General features: G+C 42.2%; 1 protein-coding gene across 4 annotated transcripts in view; it reads left to right on the forward strand.

The window, feature by feature from the left end:
- LOC137617236 (serine/threonine-protein kinase 11-interacting protein-like) overlaps window positions 1-24943 on the forward strand; it is a 108258-nt gene that overhangs the window by 61319 nt on the left and 21996 nt on the right. For 3 of the 4 annotated variants that reach the window (XM_068347190.1, XM_068347191.1, XM_068347192.1), the window contains 4 exons: window positions 2812-2949; window positions 4769-4891; window positions 23510-23650; window positions 23782-23957. In XM_068347190.1, the coding sequence (XP_068203291.1) occupies window positions 2812-2949; window positions 4769-4891; window positions 23510-23650; window positions 23782-23957 (578 nt within the window). The remainder of the gene's footprint in view (window positions 1-2811; window positions 2950-4768; window positions 4892-23509; window positions 23651-23781; window positions 23958-24943) is intronic. The other variant, XM_068347193.1, reaches the window with a different exon arrangement.

Below are 24943 nucleotides of genomic sequence, written 5' to 3' on the forward strand. Positions count from 1 at the left end.
CCCTCCGCCTTCATGCGTGGAGGTCATCGAGCGTCTCCTGAGAAAGGAAGGATTTCCGTTGAGGACAGCATCAAGGATGTCAGGCTCCCTGAGGCGCTCGTCAGTCAAGGTGTACCAGGCGTAGTGGGCTACCTTTTCCAGGAGTGCTCCTCGAAGAACATCAGGCCGTTAGGGGCCTCCTTTCACAAGATAGCAGACTTCCTGGTCTATCTCAGGGACGAAGTGGGCACGTCCATCCCAAGTCCTCCTCCTGAAGAACATAGACCTGGGTGCCTCCAGCTACATCTCAACGCTCATCAAGTGCTTCGAGCAGTCGTGTTCCCCCCTAGCCGCTAGAGTGCCCCAGGGGGATGTGGCTAGGGTACTGAAGATGCTTTCGGAACCTCCCTTCGAGCCTCTAAAAGACATTCTAGACAGGGAGCTCACCCTCAAGGCAGTCTTTCGTTTAGCTCTGACATCAGCAAAGAGTAGTGAGATTCATGGCCGGTCGTATGAGATCTCACACTCGAAGGGCTGGCGAAAAGCTGCCTTCAGATTCTTACCCTCCTTCATAGCCAAGACTCAGAATCCAGCTGTTGGGGACCCCAAAGTTGAAGGGTTCTCAGTGCCAGCTATCCCTTGCCCAGACAACCCGAGGGACTTGCTGCTGTGCCCTGTCAGGGCAGTATGGCAGTATTTAGAGAGGACAGCTAGACTTCGTCCCGGGATCAAGAGTCTGTTCATTTTCCTCGGGACTGGGAAGAAGCCAGTCTCCAAGAACACTATCTCCTTCTGGCTAAGGCAAGTGATCGTCAGGCCCTACAGTGGTGCAGGGGTCCCCTTTCCAGGAAAGCCCAGACCCCACGACTTTAGAAGTCTAAATTCTTCATTGGCGTTTGAGAAAAACATGGCAGTGGGCCAAATCCTGGGGGCAGGTACTTGGTCTAGCCAGTCGACCTTTACGGCTCACTACTTGAAGGACTTCTCGAGAAAGTCCCTGGACGGGTTCTCGCTCTGTCCCGTCATTTCCGCGCTCCAAACGGTTTAAAGGTGTAGCCCCAGTGGTAACTGCGGGTAGTAAGTCCAAGAGACACATGTTCCTTCCTGAGCCCCCTTGTTCTTCCTTCCCCTATTCCCTTACCGGAAATGGCTTGGGTAGCCCCCTGAAACTGCCATGGGATACACTATCATTGGAAGGACATGTCTCCTAGGATTCTTGCAGAAGTGAGTTACATAGACACTAAGATAGTTTTTTGCGTAGTTTTCCCTTTTTTCTCGTGTTTTCTTTGAGGTCAGCAGAACCTAGTCTCCTACCTAGGTTCCTCTTCTATTCTCGTCACGGTCTCTAGGTCCTGAAGGACACTCCCACCTCCTAAGGTATAAGTCTCCTAAGAAAGTAGTTCGAGGTAAGTATTCTGTGTTGGAACAAATCACAAATTTTAAGTAATTTATATTTTTCCTAACAATACTTACCTCGAACTACTTTCGGGTAATGGCCCGCCCATCCTACCCCGAGTGCCTTGCTGGACTTCATAGATACCTAAGCTATCAAGAACTTACTGGAGATCGAGACCTGAGCAAGCATGCTCTCTGACCTGGGGGATAGCCTCAGGGCATGTTCCACTCCACCTGAGGTTACCCCTCATAGAAAACGAGACTAGGGTAAACTACACAAAACTGGTCGGTTGGGAGGAGATCCCAGATACTCCTAAGAAAGTAGTTCGAGGTAAGTACTGTTAGGAAAAATACAAATTACTTAAAATTTGTGATTTTTGTGAAATTTCTTATTTTGTGTATTACTTTTTAGATCAAATAGGGTCCTTTTGAGTATTACAGTGAAAAGTATAATTTAACTTTTCTTACTCTTGATTACTGGTATTTTTATTTGTAATTTTTTTTCCATCAAATGCCCTACAGTAATTGTATTTAGTCAATTTCATACACAAAAAATTGTACTAGCTTTTTTTAGCCTCCCTTGAACTAAGAATTAGTTTGTAAGTAAAATTATATCAATTTTTAGAAATACATGAAAATAATTGTGGCCTGCATACTAATTTCATCTCAAAATCAGTGAAGAAGCATGATTAGTTAGTGATTGGTAAATACCTGAGACAATGGATTTCATTCAGTATACAGTACTATAAATTTATGGTAAAGTTTTGCTAAACATACTCTCATTTCTGTTTCATACACAACTCTGTTCCCTCTTAAACAGCTGACATGGCAGCAGAATATATTAAAGTGCATATCTGAATGACCTATCTGCTTTCTCTTGTGTGGTCACTTCTCTTTATTTCTTTGAGACTGGAATTAGGCTGTTAAAGAAAACATTTGAATTGCTTAAATTTAAGAAAGTGCATTTATTAACATTTTATTTATCTACTCAGTTCTTTGCAGAGCTGACAATGGCTCTGCAGTATAAATTGTGTGGTTTGAAGTTTTTTTTTTTATAGATATGACTCTTGTTCCTTACTCACAAAGTATTGATTTGTAATACATACATGATTTTTGTATTGACTTACATATAAAGCTGCAATGTTTTTAGTGCATTTGATTTTTTACTTGTGCAGAAACATTTTACATGTACACACATTGACTCCATTCAGAAGTTTATTCAAATTATGTAAATCTGCATCTCTAATGCTTGCATGTCTTTTCACTTTGAAGAAGTGCTGGATTATTAGGCACTCGTAATTGTCATGATAATCAACTTTCAAATCCTGTAATGTTGAGGCTTTTGTGTAACAGCTTGAAGACCCACAGTTAAGTTGTGACCTCTAACCACTTGGTGGAAAATGTTCCCTAACCCCTTGTATGTGCGTATCCATCCAGGTTCCATGACAGGGAGTGTCTGTACTACCTACGAAAAGTCGGGTTCCTTGCCCACTTCCCCCCTCAAGAATCCCATCCATCATCACTCTCAGACAGACTTAATGGATTCAAAGAACCTCACTTTGGACAGCCACAATGGTATGCTAAATTTCATTTGCATTATGTACAGTAAGTGTAAAACATGTACTGTACCGTAGATAACTTCACCAGCATTTCATGTAGTGTAGTTAGTTATACTGTATTTGATATCAGATTTTTGCATTCCAGTTTCCCCTTTTTTTGTCACCATTTTGCAGGTTTTGAATTATCCAGAACCTGAATGTAGTAGTAACAATTTTTGGAGTTGTATTCATTTCTGTGTCTTAGGCAACACAGTAGTTATCATTGCTGTCATATTTCCTATGTTCCAAGAGTCTCGCTTGTTAATAGACTGTAGATTTCATTGTCTCAAAGTTGTATTGCATGATAATGGTGATGTGTACTTTTGAGACTTCTTTCAGCCCTATAGATGAGAGATTTATTAGAAATGCTGTGTGAAAAAAAAATTCTTGAAGTCTTTTAAAACTAGAAATCTATTGGAATTTAAGGAAATATGCCTTTCATGTTTTTTATTACTCTAATAGTATTGTTTCATCATAGAAATTGAAGGAAAGCTTTTTTCTTTTCAATTTGGTAATATATAAAAACCTCATTTGAATATATCAACACAAACATCACTATAGACACAAATTGTTCATCTGCTGTGAATGCTCAACTGATTTACTTTTTGGTTGAAATGCGTAATAATAATGATTGAGTAAACCCCTCTGTAGTTTGCTACTGCATGCTTTGAAAAATATGATCTTGACTTTAAATTGCATACTGTATTACATAATGTTGGTTTCCATTTCTTGTTGGTATTGTTCTTGCAAGAGCAACCCATGTTTCTATTTTTATTATCCTTACTTGTTTAGGGAATTGTAGTAGTCCACATTGCCCAGTCTGTTAGGGAATAAGTGAAGCATGGTTTGCATATGAAATTTGTTTGAAGAAAGATTTTGATTTCAGGTCTCCCACAATCCCATTCTGACACATTGATTTTCATGATGCTCAATAACACCTTTTTGTTTAATTTTCTTGCAAACTGAAAACCTTTTTGGATCAAGAAAATCTTTAGAAAAGATGTTTATTTCGTCATCTTGTAACTTCATGATTTTTTTTTTTGTTTCCCATCCCTATAACTTATATAGAGTAATTTGATAAAGCTTAGTTATACATCCCATTGTCATTGCGTTGCAGCAGGCTTATGTTATAAGGTATTTCAAGATAATGATAGTGAATTATGTTTCTCTTGTAGCCACAGGCTAGATGCCAACAAACGATTGTATGCTCTGTAATCCAGCAGTATAAAAAGAAAATATGGATGTAGCATTGTCAGTGCACTACTCATGTCCATAGTAGACATTACTAAATATTTTTTGTAGCATCCCGTAGGTCCATAACTACACCCATTATTTAGTCTTCTACTTTATCTCTGTTCCTATTTTCTTTCTTCCATCTTGCAGTCCAACTTCTTTAACTTATTCTTCACAATACAACTGCAGGGTTTTTCCCAGTCTCACCCCAGCGGTAAATGGTTTCCTCGGTCTTAGTGCTGGGCCCTTTTGCTCAAGTTCTATAAATCAAATATTAAGTAAAATATCACAGAAAACTCTATTGCTGTTAAAAAGCACCACTTTATTAGAGTGAATATTGTTATTCTGCTGTGCAGTATGTTTCAAGGAAGGAAAATGTTACTGCAGTGCCTGAAGCAGTATCATAGCATCACTACTTGTGAAAATTGTTTTTTTTTTTAGAAAAACAGAGTTTAAGTATAGCCTCTTCACAGCTGAATTGCACAGTAATGAGTTGTTGTGTGACTTAAGTAATTTTAAGAAAGTTACTGCCAATTGAGATTTTACCATTAAAATATCTGCAGAGACATCTGGACTTCTGTTTAAGACAGCAGAGTCTTCAATGCTGTCAACAACTGTGTATGGCACCCCACCTCACTCAACTGGCAGCTCTCCTCGACATTTCAGCTCGAGTTCAACCAGCATAGGTGTGATTCTAAACAGTTTGTCGCATAGACTGATTTAATCAACAGTCAGTCTCTTTAAATTTCATTTTGATGGCATTGTTTATGTAGATTCTAATCAGATCACAAGTTTCTCATCTGAAATGAAAGAGTTGGTTACTTGTAAAAGATAGCTTTACCGAAGGACTAAATGTTTCAACTTGAGTGAAATACAGTTAACAGGATTGTATTGAGGATAGTATTTGGTTATCCACAATTAATATTGAATATGCAATTACATAAAAGTTGAAAGTCCATATGCAACATTAGCTGTTAAAAGAAGAATGTTGAATACTTTGATTGGATATAAAAAATAATTTCACATCAAACCCTTCATTACATTGCTCATTTTTTTATTATGAAATGTTTTCAGACTGAAAATAATAAAGAATTGCTGTGGATGGGTAATGCACCATCACACACATGCATCAGTTCCTGTCATAATCCAGTTTATTATTTGTGGGTCTCTGTAACAAAATACACATTCCCCGGACCGTTTAGGTTAGCACCAGGGATGTACAGTTGGAAGTGTTGCTATTTTTTTCGTTAACTTGCTTTATATAGTAATTTTCATTGTGATTCCAATTGCATTCACTAAATAAGTTCATGAATGATTAAGGATTAAGTTGGGTTCTTTTGATTTTATCATCTATTAGTGGCTCCAAACAATAAGTACCATTTTTTTTTCACCAGGAAGAACACTTAGTCTTGGTGTGTCCCTTACACAGTATTTTTCTTTAGTATTAAGACACTTCATTTAGGTGTTGCAAAATTACTGCAATTGATTTAGAAAATACTTAGTGCTCTATTTTACCCAATAGCTAGTGCCTGTCTTGTTTTATGCTTAACTTAGGCTTTGCATTTTTCTCAGGCATATTACAGCTTTAGAAGTATGGACAATTCTTCCCACTTTTCCATTTTTTTAATTGTAATTTTTTATGCTCTTTAATGCTTATTTTTGGGAAAATTTCTTCCTAGCTCAGTATATTTTTCCTTTTTTATTATGTTTTTTATTTTTTAAATATTAAACTTAGCCGGTGAATATATAATAGCTGACGTCTCGGATGGCTCGACAGAAAAACACAAAAACTCGCGAGCGATCGCCATGAAGGTTGCGGGTGTGCCCACCAGCGCCAACTATCGGCCAGATACCGCATATACATGTACACAGCTCCAGTTCTTCTCTGTCGGTCTTGTCGACAAGTAGATTCCATTACTCGCTGTTGACCTGGAGTTTTTCGTTATTCTTGGTGAAGTACTTCTTTTTGGTTTTGAGCTTTCGCAGTGCAGGTGTTTTTATCTTCAATTAAAACTCTTGAACTCTTTTTTGGATAGATTTTACTGTTGATGACTTTGGATTGTTTTTGGATTTTCTTTGACTTTTCAAAATGGCTGACCCTTCTCCAATTCCTAAATTTCGTAAATGTAATGCTAGGGATTGTAACAAACGTCTTCCAAAGGCCTCTCTCGACCCACATACCGTGTGTTCTAATTGCCGGGGTAAAACCTGCCAATTAGGAGATCGGTGTGATGAGTGCGTGGTACTTTCGGAATTCGACTGGCTAGAGTTTGATAAGTATTCTCGTAAGCTAGAGAGAGATAGGGTGAGGAGAAGTTCCTCTAGATCATTAGAATTTTCCTCCTCCCATGCCCCTGAACCTAATCCTTCCCCAGTAGTAGTTGTGCCTGAACCTTCTACTAGCACTCATGAACCATCAATGCGGGATATGTTGCGTGCCATTCAAGCGTTGGGCGAGAGAGTTGAATCTTTGGCTACGGACCGTAATCAACTCATGGCGGATGTAAAAGTGTTAAAGTGTCAGAGTGCCACATTAGAAAATCGTGGGGATAAAGTGATTAGTGCGCAAAGTGTTATCAGTGTTGCGACAGAGGGTTCGTCTGTTCGTGCTTGTCGTTCGCCTAGTCCGAGACCTCTTGCAAGCTCCCATGCACCAGGGAGAAGTAATGTCGTAGGACTTATGGGGACGAGAGGCTTTAACCAACGAACAGACGTTCCCTCTATGGTTTCGGGCGTGTCTCGTCAAGACCGCCCCTACCATAAGACGAGCGAGGCGGTTTTCTCCTCGTCATCCGAAGGCTTCTCGCGTAAGAAACTGTGGAGCAAGGTTTCTAGACCCTTAAAGCGGAAGTCAGTCCCTTCAGGACAGGTCCAGCGTCCTGGCTGTAGCCATTGGGACAGCTCTGACCCTGTGCAGTCATCGGAAGACTGCTCGCCGCCTAAACAAAAGCGTAACACGGGCTCCGAGAGTCTTAGTTTAGGCAATGTTTTGCCGTCACAGACGTTACCATCGTCTCGACCCGTACCGACTCCCGTTGATCCTAAATGGGTTGTCCTGCAGGATATGCAGAATAAGCTTGCCTCCCTTATGGAGGAGTATACTTTTGAGCAGTTTCATGATGATCCTCGCCGTTACGCTGATCGAGATCCTGGCCGTCAGCCGCCCAAACGAGCCTTTGCTCGTCCTGTTGACGTTGACGTTACAAAGTCACGTCAGTCACGTGACTTGGAGCCTCACTCGATGCAGTCCCGTGTTGACTTTCAGCCGCTTGTGGACGTTCAGCCGCTGCCGCATGCTCGTGTTGACGTTCAGGACGTTCGCCAACCAGCTAAGTTGACTTGTTTTGACGTTGAGCGTCAAGCACCGCAGTCAAGAGTTGTTTTAACTGCTCAATCTAGGCAGTCAAGGCAGTCTCGACTTGACGTCGAGCGTCCTCCCGCTCCTGTTGTTGTTGCTAGTCAGTCCGTTAAGCAGTTACATGACGTAGCGTCCTGGACTGCTACTGATGCTCCTTTGCGTGTGGACTCTGCTTGTCAAGCATTGCCACCAAGGCAGGTCTCTCCCTTGCTTGAGACTCATCAGTTGTCGGACGAGGTTCCTTCAGATGAGGACGTTGCTGATCCTCCTCCTAATGATAATCCTTTGGACGTTTTATCAGACGTAGAAGAGCCTAAGGCTGTGCAACCTTCGATGGATTTTAAGAAAATCATGATGATTTTCAAGGATCTTTTCCCAGATCATTTTGTTACTGTTGCTCCTCGTTCGCCTCCGTCTGAGTTTGCGCTAGGCTTAGCTGCTACCAAGCCTGCCTTTACTAAGCTAGTGCTCTCTCGCTCTTCTAAGAGGGCTTTACGTCTTCTAGGCGACTGGTTGGTTACCAGGAGGAGTTTGGGGAAGACGGCCTTTGCCTTCCCACCTTTTAAGCTAGCTTCTAGATCGAGCGTCTGGTATGACACGGGAGAAGTTCTCGGCTTGGGAGTCCCTGCCTCTGCCCAGGGTGACTTCTCAAGCCTCGTAGACTCTCCCCGTCGCCTGGCCATGAGACGCTCTAAAATTTGTTGGTCCTCTTCGGACCTTGACCATCTCCTTAAAGGCGTTTACAGGGCCTTCGAAGTTTTTAACTTTCTAGATTGGTCTCTAGGAGCATTAGCCTAAGTAGGAAGATCTCGTCTACTGACCAAGATGTGTCCTTACTTATTATGTCTTGTATGGACAAAGCCATCCGCGATGGCTCCAATGAGCTCGCCTCCACCTTTACGTCTGGAGTCTTGAAGAAGAGAGAAACCCTTTGCTCTTTCCTTTCAGCAGGAGTTACTCCCTGTCAAAGATCGGAACTGCTCTTTGCTCCCTTATCGGCTGCCTTGTTTCCACAACAGCTGATTAAGGACATTGCTGCTTCACTTGTGCAGAAGGACACACATGACCTGATGGCTTCTTCTGCTCGCAAGGGAGCTCCTTCTTCATCCTTTGTTGTGAGACCCAGAATCGAGACTCCTGCGTCTAGGTTTATCCCGCCCTTTTGTGGCAGAGCTCCCAGCAGGGGAGGCTCTCGTGCCGAGGGAAAGAGAGGTATGAGGAGAGGAGCCAAGTCCTCCCGTGGCAGAGTCTGACTGCCCACGTCCTCAGACAGCGGTAGGGGCCAGACTCAACAACTTCTGGCAGGCCTGGGAGAAGAGGGGTGCAGACCAAGAGTCTGTGCTGTTGCTCAAGGAGGGGTACAAAATACCTTTTGTACGCAGACCTCCTCTAGTAACAGTTCCCATAGACCTCTCTCCCAGGTATCGAGAGGAGTCAAAGAGACAAGCTCTACATCACGAAGTGTCTCTGTTGCTAGAGAAGGGAGCGGTGGTGAAAGTCTCGGACCTTCAATCACCGGGGTTTTACAACCGTCTCTTCCTAGTCCCAAAGCATACAGGAGGTTGGAGGCCAGTGCTAGACGTCAGTGCGCTCAACGTTTTTGTTACGAAAACAAAATTTACGATGGAGACCACGAAGTCCGTCTTAGCAGCGGTCAGAGAGGGAGATTGAATGGTCTCTCTCGACCTGCGAGATGCGTACTTCCACATTCCTATACACCCGGATTCCCAACCGTTTCTGAGGTTTGTTTACAGGAATGTGGTGTACCAGTTTCGAGCACTGTGCTTCGGCCTCAGTCCTGCTCCTCTCGTGTTTACGAGGCTCATGAGGAATGTGGCAAAATTCCTTCATTTATTGGGAATTCGAGCCTCCCTGTACTTGGACGACTGGCTTCTCAGAGCATCGTCCAGTCATCGCTGTCTGCAGGATCTACACTGGACGTTGGGTCTGGCAAAGGAGTTGGGACTTTTGGTCAACTTAGAAAAGTCTCAACTGATTCCATCCCAGACGATTCTCTATTTGGGGATGGAGATTCGCAGTCTAGTTTTTCGGGCTTTTCCGTCTGCCACCCGAATAGAACAAGCCCTGCTCAAAGTCCGACTCATGCTGAAAAGAGAACGTTGTTCAGTAAGAAGTTGGATGAGTCTCGTAGGGACTCTGTCATCCCTGGAGCAGTTTGTCTCGCTAGGGAGACTTCACCTTCGCCCTCTCCAGTTCCATCTAGACTCTCACTGGAACAAGAGCAAGACTTTAGAAGCTGTATCAATCCCGGTCTCCGAGCCAGTAAAAGCATGCCTGAACTGGTGGGACAGCAACATAAGTCTGAGAGAGGGTCTATCCCTAGCAGTCAAGAACCCAAACCACGTGTTGTTCTCAGACGCGTCGGATTTGGGTTGGGGTGCGACTCTGGACGGTCGGGAATGCTCGGGTCTTTGGACCTCAGTTCAGAAGAGCATGCACATCAACGGCAAGGAGCTATTAGCAGTCCACTTGGCCTTGATGAGTTTCGAGAGCATTCTTCGAAACAAAGTGGTAGAGGTCAATTCAGACAACACCACAGCTTTGGCGTACATCTCCAAGCAAGGATGCACTCACTCCCACACACTGTACGTGATCGCAAGGGACCTCCTCATATGGTCAAAAAATCGAGGCATCTCCCTGTTTACAAGATTCATCCAGGGGGACTTGAACGTCTTGGCAGACTGTCTCAGTCGGAGAGGTCAGATGATCCCCACGGAATGGACCCTCCACAAGGACGTGTGCAAGAGTCTTTGGGCGATTTGGGGTCAACCCACCATAGACCTCTTTGCCACCTCGTTGACCAAAAGGCTCCTAATCTATTGCTCGCCAGTCCCAGATCCAGAGGCGATCCACATAGACGCGTTTCTACTGGACTGGTCTCACCTGGACTTGTATGCATTCCCACCATTCAAGATAGTCAACAAGGTACTGCAGAAGTTCGCCTCTCACGAAGGGACAAGGTTGACGTTGGTTGCTCCCCTCTGGCCAGCGAGAGAGTGGTTCACAGAGGTACTTCAATGGCTGGTAGACATTCCAAGGAGTCTTCCTCTAAGGATAGATCTCTTACGGCAGCCCCACGTAAAGGATCTTCATCAAAGCCTCCCCGCGCTTCGTCTGACTGCCTTCAGACTATCGAAAGACTCTCAAGAGCTCGAGGCTTTTCGAAGGAGGCAGCCAGAGCGATTGCGAGAGCTAGGAGAGCTTCTACCATCAAAGTATACCAGTCGAAGTGGGAAGTCTTTCGAGACTGGTGCAAGTCAGCATCTGTTTCCTCTTCCAGTACCTCTGTAGCCCAAATCGCAGACTTTCTCTTACATCTGAGAAATGTTCGCTCCCTCTCAGCACCCACTATTAAGGGCTACAGGAGCATGTTGGCTTCGGTCTTTAGACATAGAGGCTTAGATCTTTCCAATAATAAAGATCTCCAAGATCTCCTTAAGTCTTTCGAGACCTCTAAGGAACGTCGTATGGCAACTCCTGGATGGAACTTAGACGTGGTCCTAAGGTTCCTGATGTCAGACAGGTTTGAGCCATTACATTCAGCCTCCCTGAAGGATCTCACCCTCAAGACACTTTTCTTAGTGTGCTTGGCTTCGGCTAAAAGGGTCAGTGAGATTCATGCCTTCAGTAAGAACATCGGCTTTTCCACAGATAAAGCCACATGTTCACTTCAGCTTGGTTTCTTGGCCAAAAATGAACTGCCTTCTCGTCCTTGGCCTAAGTCATTTGAAATACCTTGCCTGTCAGAGATCGTAGGCAACGAACTTGAAAGAGTACTGTGTCCAGTTAGAGCTCTTAAGTTCTACTTAGCTCGTACTAAGTCCTTACGAGGTGGATCTGAGGCCTTGTGGTGCTCAGTTAAGAAGCCATCATTACCTATGTCAAAGAATGCTTTGTCATATTTTATTAGATTTTTAATCCGAGAGGCTCATTCTCACTTGAGTGAAAAAGACCGTTGCTTGCTTAAGGTTAAGACACACGAAGTAAGAGCTATAGCAACTTCCGTGGCCTTTAAGCAAAATAGATCTCTGAGAAGTATTATGGACGCGACCTTTTGGAGAAGCAAGTCGGTATTCGCGTCATTTTACTTAAAAGATGTCCAGACTCTTTATGAGGACTGCTACACACTGGGTCCATTCGTTGCAGCGAGTGCAGTAGTGGGTGAGGGTTCTACCACTACATTCCCTTAATTCCAATATCCTTTTAATCTGTCTCTTGAAATGTTTTTAATCTTGTTTTTGGGTTGTACGGAAGGCTAAGAAGCCTTTCGCATCCTGGTTGATTTGGCGGGTGGTCAAATGTCATTTCTTGAGAGCGCCCAGATTAGGGGTTTTGATGAGGTCCTGTTGTATGGGTTGCCGCCCTTGATACTTCAGCTCCTGGGAGCCTTTCAGCATCCTAAGAGGATGGCTGGGCTTCGTGAGGAAAGCAGACTAACAAGGCAGAGTAATCGTCAGAGTCAGCTTCCTTACCAGGTACCTATATTTATTTGGGTTTTGTTATGATATAACTGTCAAAAACTCTAAGCATATACGCCGTAAACTGTATTAATACTGGTCTCTACCCACCACCATGGGTGTGAATCAACTATTATATATTCACCGGCTAAGTTTAATATTTAAAAATGATATTTTGATTATAAAATAAATTTTTTAATATACTTACCCGGTGAATATATAAATTAAAGGCCCCCCCTTCCTCCCCGATAGAGACCCAGCGGGATGAGAAGAACTGGAGCTGTTTACATGTATAATCGGTATCTGGCCGATAGTTGGCGCTGGTGGGCACACCCGCAACCTTCATGGCGATCGCTCGCGAGTTTTTGTGTTTTTCTGTCGAGCCGTCCGAGACGTCAGCTATTATATATTCACCGGGTAAGTATATTCAAAAATTTATTTTATAATCAAAATATCATTTCATGCTATTTTCCCAGTACTTATTTAGCTAAATATATGTTTTACATATTTATTTTAATATGGGATTTAGTCATCCCCCCTTTGAAATCACATACATTATTGTTTAATTAACTTCGCATATGAAATCATATACTGTGCTGTTGTATTATATTGTTCAAAATTGGTGCAGCTTAGTTGTCATAGGTTACCTGGTAAGTTATTTATAGTTGTTATGGCTAAGTTGACTGAAGCCCACTTGATTTGTGTTCTGCTTGTAATATCAGGTATGCTTGCGAAATCTCACTCTGGTGATGTTTCTGTTAATGAGAAAGAAATGGGAAGATCCACAAAATCAGGGAGAGGAAATATACTCTGCATTTCCCCGGCTGAAGAATAGCTTTAAATGACTGGAATTGACATTTGATAGTATTATAGATACTATATAGCAAATTCATGAATTTTAGGATGATACTGTATACCTTTTCATTCTTAAGATATCTCTAAATAATTTATATCAGGTTGAAACCAATGTCAGTAGGCTACCACCAAATGAAACTGATAAACTGTTAGGCCTAACTCTAATTGCAAAAGGCAAATCAAGCTAAGTTAGGGGAGGTCATCTTCACAAAAATGTCTCTTTCCATTTTGAAAAAAAGTGTCATAAAAAAAACAGAAACATTGACACAAAACCTAAACCAAACTATTGAGCATGCACGTTTGGGATGGTCCATCTCCATAAACTTTTGGCAGAAGTGCCACAATTTACGAGGCATGAGGTGCAAAAAGAGATTTCTATACTTCAGATCAAGCTATGAAAGTCTATAGTCAAGATGACTGTTTTTATGAAATCATCATGCTGACTTTGGTTTTATGAAAAGTTTTCTGTTTGGACCATCATTAAATTAAAGTATTGCGCTGAAAGTCATACCACGGCTAGGTAATTTTCAGTAGCCATCATCTTAATAATGTGCTTGCATATACAGCATGGATCAACATACAGATTATTTGATACAGCTATTTTGGAGAAAAAGATGGACACATAAACAAACTTTAAAATCTATAAGATTATGAGAATTTCTTCCAATTCAGTTAAGATTCATCTTCAATTGAATTATGTTAGATCTCTGCTCCCCAGATTTGTTATACCTTAAAAGTTAATGCATCTATGCTTTCTGTCTCGTAAGCTTTCTTATACTTTCTTTGGTTTGTCTTTTTCTTAGGCACCTATTGAGCTTTCTTATACTTTCTTTGGTTTGTCTTTTTCTTAGGCACCTATTGAGCTTTCTTATACTTTCTTTGGTTTGTCTTTTTCTTAGGCACCTATTGAGCTTTCTTATACTTTCTTTGGTTTGTCTTTTTTCTTAGGCACCTATTGAGCTTTCTTATACTTTCTTTGGTTTGTCTTTTTCTTAGGCACCTATTGAGCTTTCTTATACTTTCTTTGGTTTGTCTCTTTCTTATGCACCTAATTTCTTCTCTATTAGGCGAAAAGTTTAAAAATTATTCCTGTTTGGCTGCACTAGATTTCTTGGTTCTTCTTTCCATGTTTTCTCTATTCTTATTTCAGTTCTCTTTAGACATTGGAATGATGAGTATGTTTTGTTGTTGGTTTATATAACCTCCATAGTAAGAAATGTAGACAACTTTGTAGTATGGTGAAGTGGTGTTTATTAGCGTATCTATTAACTTCTTTTGTAATGTAGATAGATTTACCTATCAAAGGTGAGTGTTTTAAGTAAAAGTAATCATGTAACTTGTTTTGTAATGCACAGTAGTATTGGAATATGCAGTAAATGTGGATAATCAATTTAAAATTTTAATGTTTCTTTGCCAGTACTCGTAAATGTTAAACTACAATACTGATTGATTACAAGATTATCGTGGGCATTGTACTAAATTTTTGATTGTCATTTAACACTGCATGTGTGATTCATTTAAGATTGTCATGCAATAGGTATGATTGATAAAATTTATCTAAAATGTGCAAGGAGTAATCTGTTTTATGCATGATACAGGACCAGTATGCCAACTCCAATATACTGTCTCACCTTTGGTACACAAGATTTTATATTTCTGTGTCATCACTAATTGGTTTTCTGCCTGTTTGTTTGTTTACCCTCTTGCCCATTTTAATTTTTGCCAGCATCTGCATTATATCTCTACTCTTCCCATTATGCCAACATTCACTTAGCTGTATTTCTATGAACCTCCCCAGATGTCCATATTGCCCTTCTAAAAGCTAAGTTTGTCGACATTTACCCCCTAGAATTTAGAAAATCCCCATTTTCTTTTGTTTCAACAGGCACATACCTCAGGTTAAATAATGAGACAGCAGCTGTTAATGGCAAGAAGCAAAATAGTAATGTGCCAGAGGTTCTTTGTTATTTTTACTTTCCCAGTCACATTTGTTTGACACACTACTTCCAGAATATGAAGGATCAAGGAAACCGAGCGAGGGACCAATGAGGCCGACATGTAAATGGTCTATGTTGTTGTCCATGGCCTGAGAATTCTTTTACAGTAACTGGGTTACTGAACCTAAATATCTTGATATATCTGAGCCACTCTTCTCCATATTCAATTGAGATCCTTCAGTCTGATCTTTAACATTGTATCAACTATGAAGGCAAACTGAAGAATGCTGAGATAGTTCTGGCAGGCTTAGAGTGGCTTTTAACATATTCAATTAGAGACCTCGCTGCCAAAATACCCTTCTTGGAACTATTCTTGATTTTTGAAGTTTAATGTGTTACCTTGGTGGTGACTGGAAGGAAGATAATGGCTGGGCAAGTTAATAAATAGCATTGTCTCCAGTAGTAATGATGGTTTTTGCTGATGATGTGTCATTGATGGCCAAAATATTTCAGCATTGGAGGTGCTCCGCTAAGTTGAAGTCTGTTCTTTGCATATTGAAACAATGGCTATCAAAGCAGGGAAGATAATATTTCTTTGGTATTTTATTTCGTATTTGTTTTGTGGTTCTAGCCTTTTATAGGAAATTTCTTGGAAGACCACACAGCACATTGAAACCAAAAAAATATGATTTAAAGACTATCTCGATTCCCGTATTTCAAATATCATTAGAAAAACAATCTGGAGTCCCATATTCCAAACTTTATTTTAAGATGGTCTGTTATCATTAATCTAGACCAGTTGAGTCTAGAATTTTGATATTTTATACTGTACTATTTTAATTTTATAAATTACTGTGAGAATCAGTAATATGAACATCAGGTGAGGTTAATACAGATGAAAGGAATTTGAATAATGTTTTTTATTCTTATACTCATCTGATGTTTATATACTGTACATGCCCACCCACCTCCCCCACTGACTTGTGATGTCAAGAGGTAAGGGAATAGCTTTAACTTCGAAACTGAAATAAAAAAGAGCTTCTGGCATGTCACTGCTTCTTTTCTTGCCATTAACCAGTAGAGTGTCACTTTACTTGACTAGAGGCATGAGTTTATTAAAAGGAAAGAAAATCGGTAATTGTTAAAATTTCACGGGCAAATGTCGATAAACTTAGCCTCTTGAGAAGAAGCAATATGAACAACAGGTAAGTACAGAATTAAATGTTATTAAATTTGTTTTTATCATTTTAGCAGCTTTTTTTTTTTTCCCTCCAAGGGATTCTACATTCTTCTTCCTTATTCAAAGGCTACTTTATACTAATTTTCTAAATATAAAAGCAATCATTCGGTGTTTACAAAGGAAAATTCCAAAATATTTTGCAGAATTAAAGTATTTTGTAGCAGACAATGATGAAGCTATTTTTTCAGTTTTTCATTTTGACATTCAGGAGATCTTGTGACTCAGCCTTGATTTCTATCTAGTTGCAATGCATTCTGAATTTGCTAGAATTATTCATTGAACCAGTCTCTTTAAATTTCTTATCTTCACTTTTACAGTGAAGAAGGTTGTGTGAACACAAGAAAATATAGTTATCCAGAGATTATAAAGGGAATGATGTTACAAAAAGTTTTTTAAGTTTACAGTATTGTTATCGTAGCGTATCTTTGATGAAGTTTGTCGTACTCTTCATCTTCTTCTGTAACTTGGTTAATAATCATGAAGGGTATTTCACTATAGGAATGTTGAAAAATAGTAGTTCTTTTTTATTCCAATCAAAGTATAAATGAGTTATTTACAATTTTTATCCTGTTACTATTGTGGTAGTGTATTTTCCAGCATTATATGATACACAGTATAAGAATTATTTATTTTACATAGGTTCAAGTCTTTATTTATTGTGATATTGTCACTGAAATAAGTAAAATAGCATTTTTATAAGTTTTCCAATTCATAATGATGTAATTTTCAATATTTAACTTAGCCGGTGATTATATAGCTGCAACTCTGTTGCCCGACAGACAACTCTACGGTAAAAACTCGCCAGCGATCGCTACACAGGTTGCGGGTGTGCCCAACAGCGCCATCTGTCATCCAGATACCCAGTACTCAATGTAAACAAAGATTCAATTTTCTCTCTGTCGAGCTATCGACAAGACGTACTTACTCGCTGTTGCTAAACTGGAGTTTTTTCACAACTAATTGGTGAAGTACTTTATTCTAGTTTTGAGCTTTCGCTGTGCAGGGTTTCTCTTCACACAAATCCTTGAACTCTTTTTGATAACGGATTCTTTGTTGATGACTTTTTGATAGTTTTTTGAATTTCCCTTTGACCAATTCAAAATGGCTGACCCTTCACAAGTCCCAAAATTTGGGAAGTGCAATGCTAGGGACTGTTCAAGGCGTCTTCCGAAGGCTTCTATCGACCCTCACACTGTTTGTTCCAATTGTCGGGATAAAACCTGTCAATTGGAAGATCGGTGTGAGGAGTGCGTTGGGCTTTCGGAATTCGATTTTATCGAATTCCAAAAGTATACACGTAGGCTAGAGAGAGATAGAGTTAGGAGAAGTTCTTCTCGTTCTGTTGATATATCCTCTCCTCATGCCCCACAACCTATTCCTTCCCCTGTAGTGGTTGCTCCTAACCCCCCTCCTGGCACTCAGGAACCTTCGATGGCTGATATGATGCGTGCCATCCAGGCTCTGGGTGAGAGAGTTGAGTCCCTTGCTAGTGACCGTAATCAGCTCATGGCGGATGTGAAGGAGCTTAAGTGCAAAAGTGCAGTGGGAAGTGCTAAAGTGCCGAGTGATAGTGTTGTGGATAGTGTTGCGCTTGAGGGTTCGTCTGTTCGTGCCTGTCGTCCTCCTAGTCCGGGACCTCTTGCAAGCTCCCAAGTCCAGGGGAGAAGCAATGTCGTACGACAAATGGGTTCGAGAGGCTTTAATCAGCGAACAGACGTTCCCTCCGTGGTATCGGGCGTATCTACCCAAGATCGCTCCTACCTAACTAAGACGAGAGAGCCCATTTATACCTCGTCTTCGGAAGGTGTTTCTCGCAAGAAACCCTGGACCAAGGTCTCACGACCGTTAAAACGCAAGTCGGTCCTTTCAGCGCAAGTCCAACGGCCCGGTTGTAGCCACTGGGTCAGTTCGGACTCGCTGCCGTCATCCGATGACTGCTCACCGCCTAAGAGAGGCAAAGCGGTACCGCTTCAGACAGTAACACCGTCTGTCGCTGCACCTGCTCCCGTAGACCCTAAGTGGTCTCTACTGCAAGACATGCAGTCAAAACTGACGTCTCTTATGCAGGACTTTCGTGCGGAGAAGGTTGCTGCCGCACCAGCTAGTGCAGTACCTAACCTACAACCTTCCACACGATCGGTTGTGCGTCCTGTGGACGCTGAGGTAACCTTCTCACGCACACCAGTTGAGAGAGTTCCGCCACCCATGCGTTCCAGTGTGATCTGCCAGCCGCATGTTGACGTTAAGCGATGCACGGAGGTCGCCGTTGACGTTCGGGAGGTTCAACAACCGTCAGAGTTGCTTTGTTTTGACGCGGTGCGTCAACCTCCGCAACCCAGTGTGCTTTCCACTGCTCACCCACATCAGTCCAGACAGGCTGGAGTAGACGCTGTGCGTCCCCGCGCTGCCATGGTTGTTGCCAGTTCACAGACTGGGCAGCAGTTCCATGACGTTGCGTCCGGCTCAGTCACGCATGCACCCGTGCGACCGGACTCAGCGAACCAGCCGTTACCCACTCCGTTGCCGTTTCCTCATCAGTTATCGGATGAGGGACTTTCTGATGATGATGTTGCTGCACACATAGATGAACCACAATCTGAATTGGACGAGCCTAAGTCTACTCAACCCTCTTTGGACTTTAGGAAAGTTTTGGCCATTTTCAAAGAGATGTTTCCGGACCAGTTTGTTTCTGTGGCTCCTCGTTCTCCTCCGTCAGAGTTTGTGTTAGGTATGCCGTCTACCACTCCTGCCTTTACTAGACTCGTTCTCGCACGCTCGTCCAAGAGAGCTTTGCGGGTGATAGGAGAATGGTTGCATTCCAAGAAGAGTTTAGGGAAGACAACCTTTACGTTTCCCCCTGCTAGACTCTCTTCTAGATCGAGCGTCTGGTATGCCACGGGAGAAGTTCTCGGCTTGGGAGTTCCTGCCTCTGCCCAGGGCGACTTCTCAAGCCTCGTAGACTCTCCCCGCCGCCTTGCCATGAGACGCTCAAAGATATGTTGGTCATCTTCGGACCTGGACCACCTTTTGAAAGGTATCTTTAGGGCCTTCGAAGTTTTTAACTTCTTAGACTGGTGTCTAGGAGCCCTAAGCAGAAAGATCTCTCCGACAGAGAAAGAGACTTCCTTGCTCATTATGTCCTGCATGGACAAGGCCGTACGTGATGGGTCTAATGAGCTTGCTGCATCATTTGTGTCCGGAGTCCTTAAAAAGCGTGAAAACCTATGCTCATTCCTTTCAGCTGGAGTTACACCGTGCCAGAGATCCGAGCTTCTTTTTGCTCCTCTTTCCAAGTGCCTTTTTCCAGAAGACCTGATTAAGGAAATAGCCGCTTCATTGATACAGAAGGACACTCACGATCTTGTTGCGTCCTCCGCTCGCAAAGCTACCCCTTTACCTACCTTATCAGCTAGACCAAGGATGGACACTCCAGCGTCCCGTTTTATTCCGCCCTTTCGTGGCAGAGCCTCCAGCAGAGGAGGTGCTCGTGCCGAAGGGAAACGAGGAAAGAAGAAAGGAACCAAGTCCTTTAAGGGCAGAGTCTGACTGCCAGCTTCTTCAGACAGCAGTGGGAGCCAGACTCAAGAACTTCTGGCAGACCTGGGAAAAGAGAGGCGCAGATGCACAATCTGTGAAGTTGCTCAGAGAGGGGTACAAGATCCCGTTTGTACGGAAACCCCCTCTAGCAACGTCTCCCATCGATCTCTCTCCCAGGTACAGAGAGGAAGACAAGAGACAAGCCTTGAAACGGGAGGTGTCTCTTTTACTAGAGAAGGGAGCGGTGGTCAGAGTCTCGGACCTTCAATCTCCGGGATTCTACAACCGACTCTTCTTGGTGTCAAAGAAGACAGGAGGGTGGCGGCTGGTGCTAGACGTCAGTGCTCTGAATGTCTTTGTCACAAAGCAGACGTTCTCCATGGAGACCACAAAGTCAGTCTTAGCAGCGGTCAGAAGGGAAGACTGGATGGTCTCTTTAGACCTAAGGGACGCCTACTTCCACGTCCCCATCCACCCGGACTCCCAACCTTTTCTGAGATTCGTTTTCGAAAAGGTTGTCTACCAGTTTCAAGCCCTGTGCTTTGGCCTAAGCACAGCTCCTCTTGTGTTTACGAGGCTGATGAGGAATGTAGCCAAATTCCTTCATTTTGCGGACATCCGAGCCTCCCTCTATTTGGACGACTGGCTTCTCAGAGCTTCTTCCAGTCGTCGCTGTCTGAAGGATCTAAAGTGGACTCTAGATCTGACCAAGGAATTGGGTCTCCTTGTCAATATGGAAAAGTCACAACTGGTCCCATCCCAAACTATTGTGTATTTAGGGATGGAGATTCACAGTCTAGCTTTTCGGGCTTTTCCGTCGGCCCCCAGAACAAGCCAAGCCCAGTTATGCATCCAGAACATGCTGAAGAAGGAACGATGTTCAGTCAGGAAGTGGATGAGTCTGATAGGGACGCTATCATCCCTGGAACAGTTTGTGTCATTAGGAAGACTACACCTCCGTCCTCTTCAATACCACCTAGCATTTCACTGGAAAAAGGACAAGACGCTAGAAGCGGTCTCGATCCCCATTTCCGAGAAGATGAAGTCTTGCCTGACTTGGTGGAAGGACAGTATCAGCCTAAGAGAGGGTCTTCCCCTGGCTGTTCAGACTCCCAACCACGTTCTCTTCTCGGACGCATCGGACGTAGGCTGGGGCACGACATTAGACGGTCGGGAATGTTCGGGACTATGGAACTCGAGTCAAAGGATAATGCATATCAACTGCAAGGAGCTACTGGCAGTACATCTGGCCTTGAAAAGCTTCAGGTCTCTCCTTCAAGGCAAAGTGGTGGAAGTGAACTCGGACAACACCACTGCCTTGGCGTACATCTCCAAGCAAGGAGGGACCCACTCACTGACGTTGTACGAGATCGCAAGGGACCTGCTCATCTGGTCAAAAGGTCAAAACATATCACTAGTAACGAGGTTCATCCAAGGCAACTTGAATGTCATGGCAGATTGTCTCAGTCGGAAGGGGCAAGTAATTCCAACAGAATGAACCCTCCACAAGGATGTATGCAAGAGTCTTTGGGCCACTTGGGGCCAACCAACCATAGATCTCTTTGCAACCTCGATGACCAAGAGGCTCCCAATATATTGCTCACCAGTCCCGGACCCAGCAGCAATACATATAGATGCCTTTCTCCTAGATTGGTCGCATCTAGATCTATACGCATTCCCACCGTTCAAGATTGTCAACAAGGTACTGCAGAAGTTCGCCTCTCACGAAGGGACAAGGTTGACGCTAGTTGCTCCCCTCTGGCCCGCGAGAGAATGGTTCACCGAGGTACTTCGATGGCTAGTAGACGTTCCCAGAAGTCTTCCTCTAAGGGTGGACCTTCTACGTCAGCCACACGTAAAGAAGGTACACCAAAGCCTCCACGCTCTTCGTCTGACTGCCTTCAGACTATCGAAAGAATCTCGAGAGCTAGAGGCTTTTCGAAGGAGGCAGCCAGTGCGATTGCTAGAGCAAGGAGAACATCCACCCTTAGAGTCTACCAATCGAAGTGGGAAGTCTTCCGAAACTGGTGCAAGTCAGTATCTGTATCCTCGACCAGTACCTCTGTAGCTCAAATAGCTGACTTTCTCTTATACCTGAGAAAAGAACGATCACTTTCAGCTCCCACTATCAAGGGCTACAGAAGCATGTTGGCATCGGTCTTCCGGCATAGAGGCTTAGATCTTTCCAACAATAAAGATCTACAGGACCTCCTTAAGTCTTTTGAGACCACGAAGGAGCGTCGGTTGGTTACACCTGGTTGGAATTTAGACGTGGTACTAAGATTCCTCATGTCAGACAGGTTTGAGCCGCTACAATCAGCCTCCATGAAAGATCTCACCTTAAAGACACTTTTCCTGGTATGCTTAGCCACAGCTAAAAGAGTCAGTGAGATTCATGCCTTCAGCAAGAACATCGGATTTTCGTCTGAAATAGCTACATGTTCTCTACAACTTGGTTTTCTAGCCAAAAATGAGCTACCTTCTCGACCTTGGCCGAAATCGTTCGATATTCCCAGCTTATCGAATATGGTAGGCAATGAACTAGAAAGAGTCTTATGCCCTGTGAGAGCTCTTAAGTTCTATTTAAAACGTACTAAACCTTTACGAGGCCTATCTGAAGCTTTATGGTGTTCAGTTAAGAAACCATCTTTGCCTATGTCAAAGAATGCTTTATCCTATTTTATCAGACTGTTAATACGAGAAGCTCATTCCCATCTGAGTGACGAAGACCAAGCATTGCTGAAGGTAAGGACACACGAAGTTAGAGCTGTCGCAACTTCCGTGGCCTTTAAGCAAAATAGATCTCTGCGAAGTATAATGGACGCAACCTATTGGAGAAGCAAGTCAGTGTTTGCGTCTTTTTATCTAAAGGATGTCCAGTCTCTTTACGAGGACTGCTACACACTGGGACCATTCGTAGCAGCGAGTGCAGTAGTGGGTGAGGGCTCAACCACTACAATTCCCTAATTCCATACCCTTTTAATCTTTCTCTTGAAATGTTTTTATTGTTGTTTTGTGGGTTGTCCGGAAGGCTAAGAAGCCTTTCGCATCCTGGTTGATTTGGCGGGTGGTCAAAGTCATTTCTTGAGAGCGCCTAGATTAGGGGTTTTGATGAGGTCCTGTTGTATGGGTTGCAACCCTTGATACTTCAGATCCTAGGGGTCGATCAGCATCCTAAGAGGATCGCGAGGCTCCGTAAGGAAGACGTACTTAAAAGGCAGAGTAATTGTTCAAGTCGACTTCCTTACCAGGTACCTATTTATTTTGTTTTTGTTATTTTGATAACTTCTAAAATGAAATAAAAACTCTTAGCTCATAAAAGTGTAAACATATATTGCTGGTCTCTACCCACCCCCCTGGGTGTGAATCAGCTATATAATCACCGGCTAAGTTAAATATTGAAAAATGTTATTTTGATAATAAAATAAATTTTTGAATATACTGTACTTACCCGGTGATTATAAATTAAAGGACCCTCCCTTCCTCCCCAATAGAGACGCAGTGGGACGAGGAGAAAATTGAGTCTTTGTTTACATTGAGTACTGGGTATCTGGACGACAGATGGTGCTGTTGGGCACACCCGCAACCTGTGTAGCGATCGCTGGCGAGTTTTTACCGTAGAGTTGTCTGTCGGGCAACAGAGTTGCAGCTATATAATCACCGGGTAAGTATATTCAAAAATTTATTTTATTATCAAAATAACATATTTTGAAGCGAATAATCAAAAGATGGTTCAGGTATATTTATATGATTTTACTTTTTTAATTCTGTGATGCCCTATTAGTGCTATGTTACTCTAAATTTTTGGTATGGTTAAACTACCAAATACTGTAGTAGTTACGGTAATGATGAAATATATGCTACATTGAAGTAGTTTAATCAACTATTTTATGTTTCAGACACTATAAAGAATGATTGCATGATACCCTCATTGCACCATAAAGCAGTGATGACAAGTCTGGTAGTTGAAAAAGAAAGTGAAGCAGTTACGCAACGTTCGCTTACGTCTTGGGTTCAGTCGTTGCTTCATACTCTAACTGGTAAGCTGATAAGAGAATTTTAGTTATTCTTTAATCAAGGCAAGTAACTGTGTGTTGATTATGATCATATTTGTGAGAACTGAACTTGGGATAAGAGGTTAACTATAATTTTGAAATACCATATTTTCCAGGATATGGTTGGCTTTGGTGGGAAGAGGTTGAGGATGTAGAAGGATCTATCCCTAGAATTGCCAATCCAGTTCGTTATTCTTATGAAGATTTTTCAGACATTGATCATCGCCTTAAACTTCACTGTGAAGTCCTACTCTTTCATGAGCCTGAAGAGTTTATTTTAGGCCTTGTCAAGGTAAGATCTCTTCTCTTTTTCAAGATTCACTGAGTATTTTGAAGATTAGAAGTGTTTGTTCATTGATATTTATATAATTCCAATTCTTGGTGGTATTTAGACAGAAGAGGTACTTAAGGTACTTTTGAAATTTTTTGTAAACATTTATCTTGAGTATTTTTGTTTTGTATTCATTTTAGATCATTTCCAGAGGTATAGGATATGATATACTGTAAATTATTTACTATGTATGTAAAGAAATCTTGAAAATTGTAAAGAAAAATGTACAATAAGACACTTATTCACAGAGTAGGCTCAAAATTGTCTTGAGCTATTGAAATTGCCTTTAGTTCCTCATAACAAGTGTATTCAATTAGTAGATGAAAAGAAAGAAAAATTATTGGAACATATAGTGAATAAGATGAACCTGTCAGAAGTGGGAGCACAGCTTAGGTATGAAAGAAGTAAAGGAAAACAAAGCTCAAGTATTGTCACTGATTGTAAGCTGAGCAATACAGTAATTCACATACTCAGTCTTAAAAGTAGAGTAAAACCAAATGGCAAAGGAAGTATAGTGATGGAAGTTACTTGAGCAGTGCATTTAACATTCAATGTTCATCAGTAGATGATCAATAACGTATGATGAACTCTCAGAGACATGATACTACTGCTTCCCCCATCCATAAATCACGGGGAACCCCACAATTTCAAATTCCACAGCTGTGGCTCTAAATGATTAAGCTATTGATATGAATCACAGTAAATGGAAGCCAGATATCTGTTTTTTCCATTTAAAGTTACTCAAGAAGATATCACAGGAAATGAATAAGGAAAACTAATAAAAAAAAAAAACTGTGTGAGAAGGTTAACGCAAAGCTATATTGATGCAGATCATTCTTTGAGAGCAAAGTCAAGCCTCCTTTAGGTAGCTTGTCCGGAAAGCCGTTTCACAATGGATAGGGTATCTTATGATTTATTGGGCAGAAAAAATTCCTTGTATCATGAAG

Source organism: Palaemon carinicauda, chromosome 23 (genome assembly GCF_036898095.1).
Source record: "Palaemon carinicauda isolate YSFRI2023 chromosome 23, ASM3689809v2, whole genome shotgun sequence".
Lineage (NCBI taxonomy): Eukaryota > Metazoa > Arthropoda > Malacostraca > Decapoda > Palaemonidae > Palaemon > Palaemon carinicauda.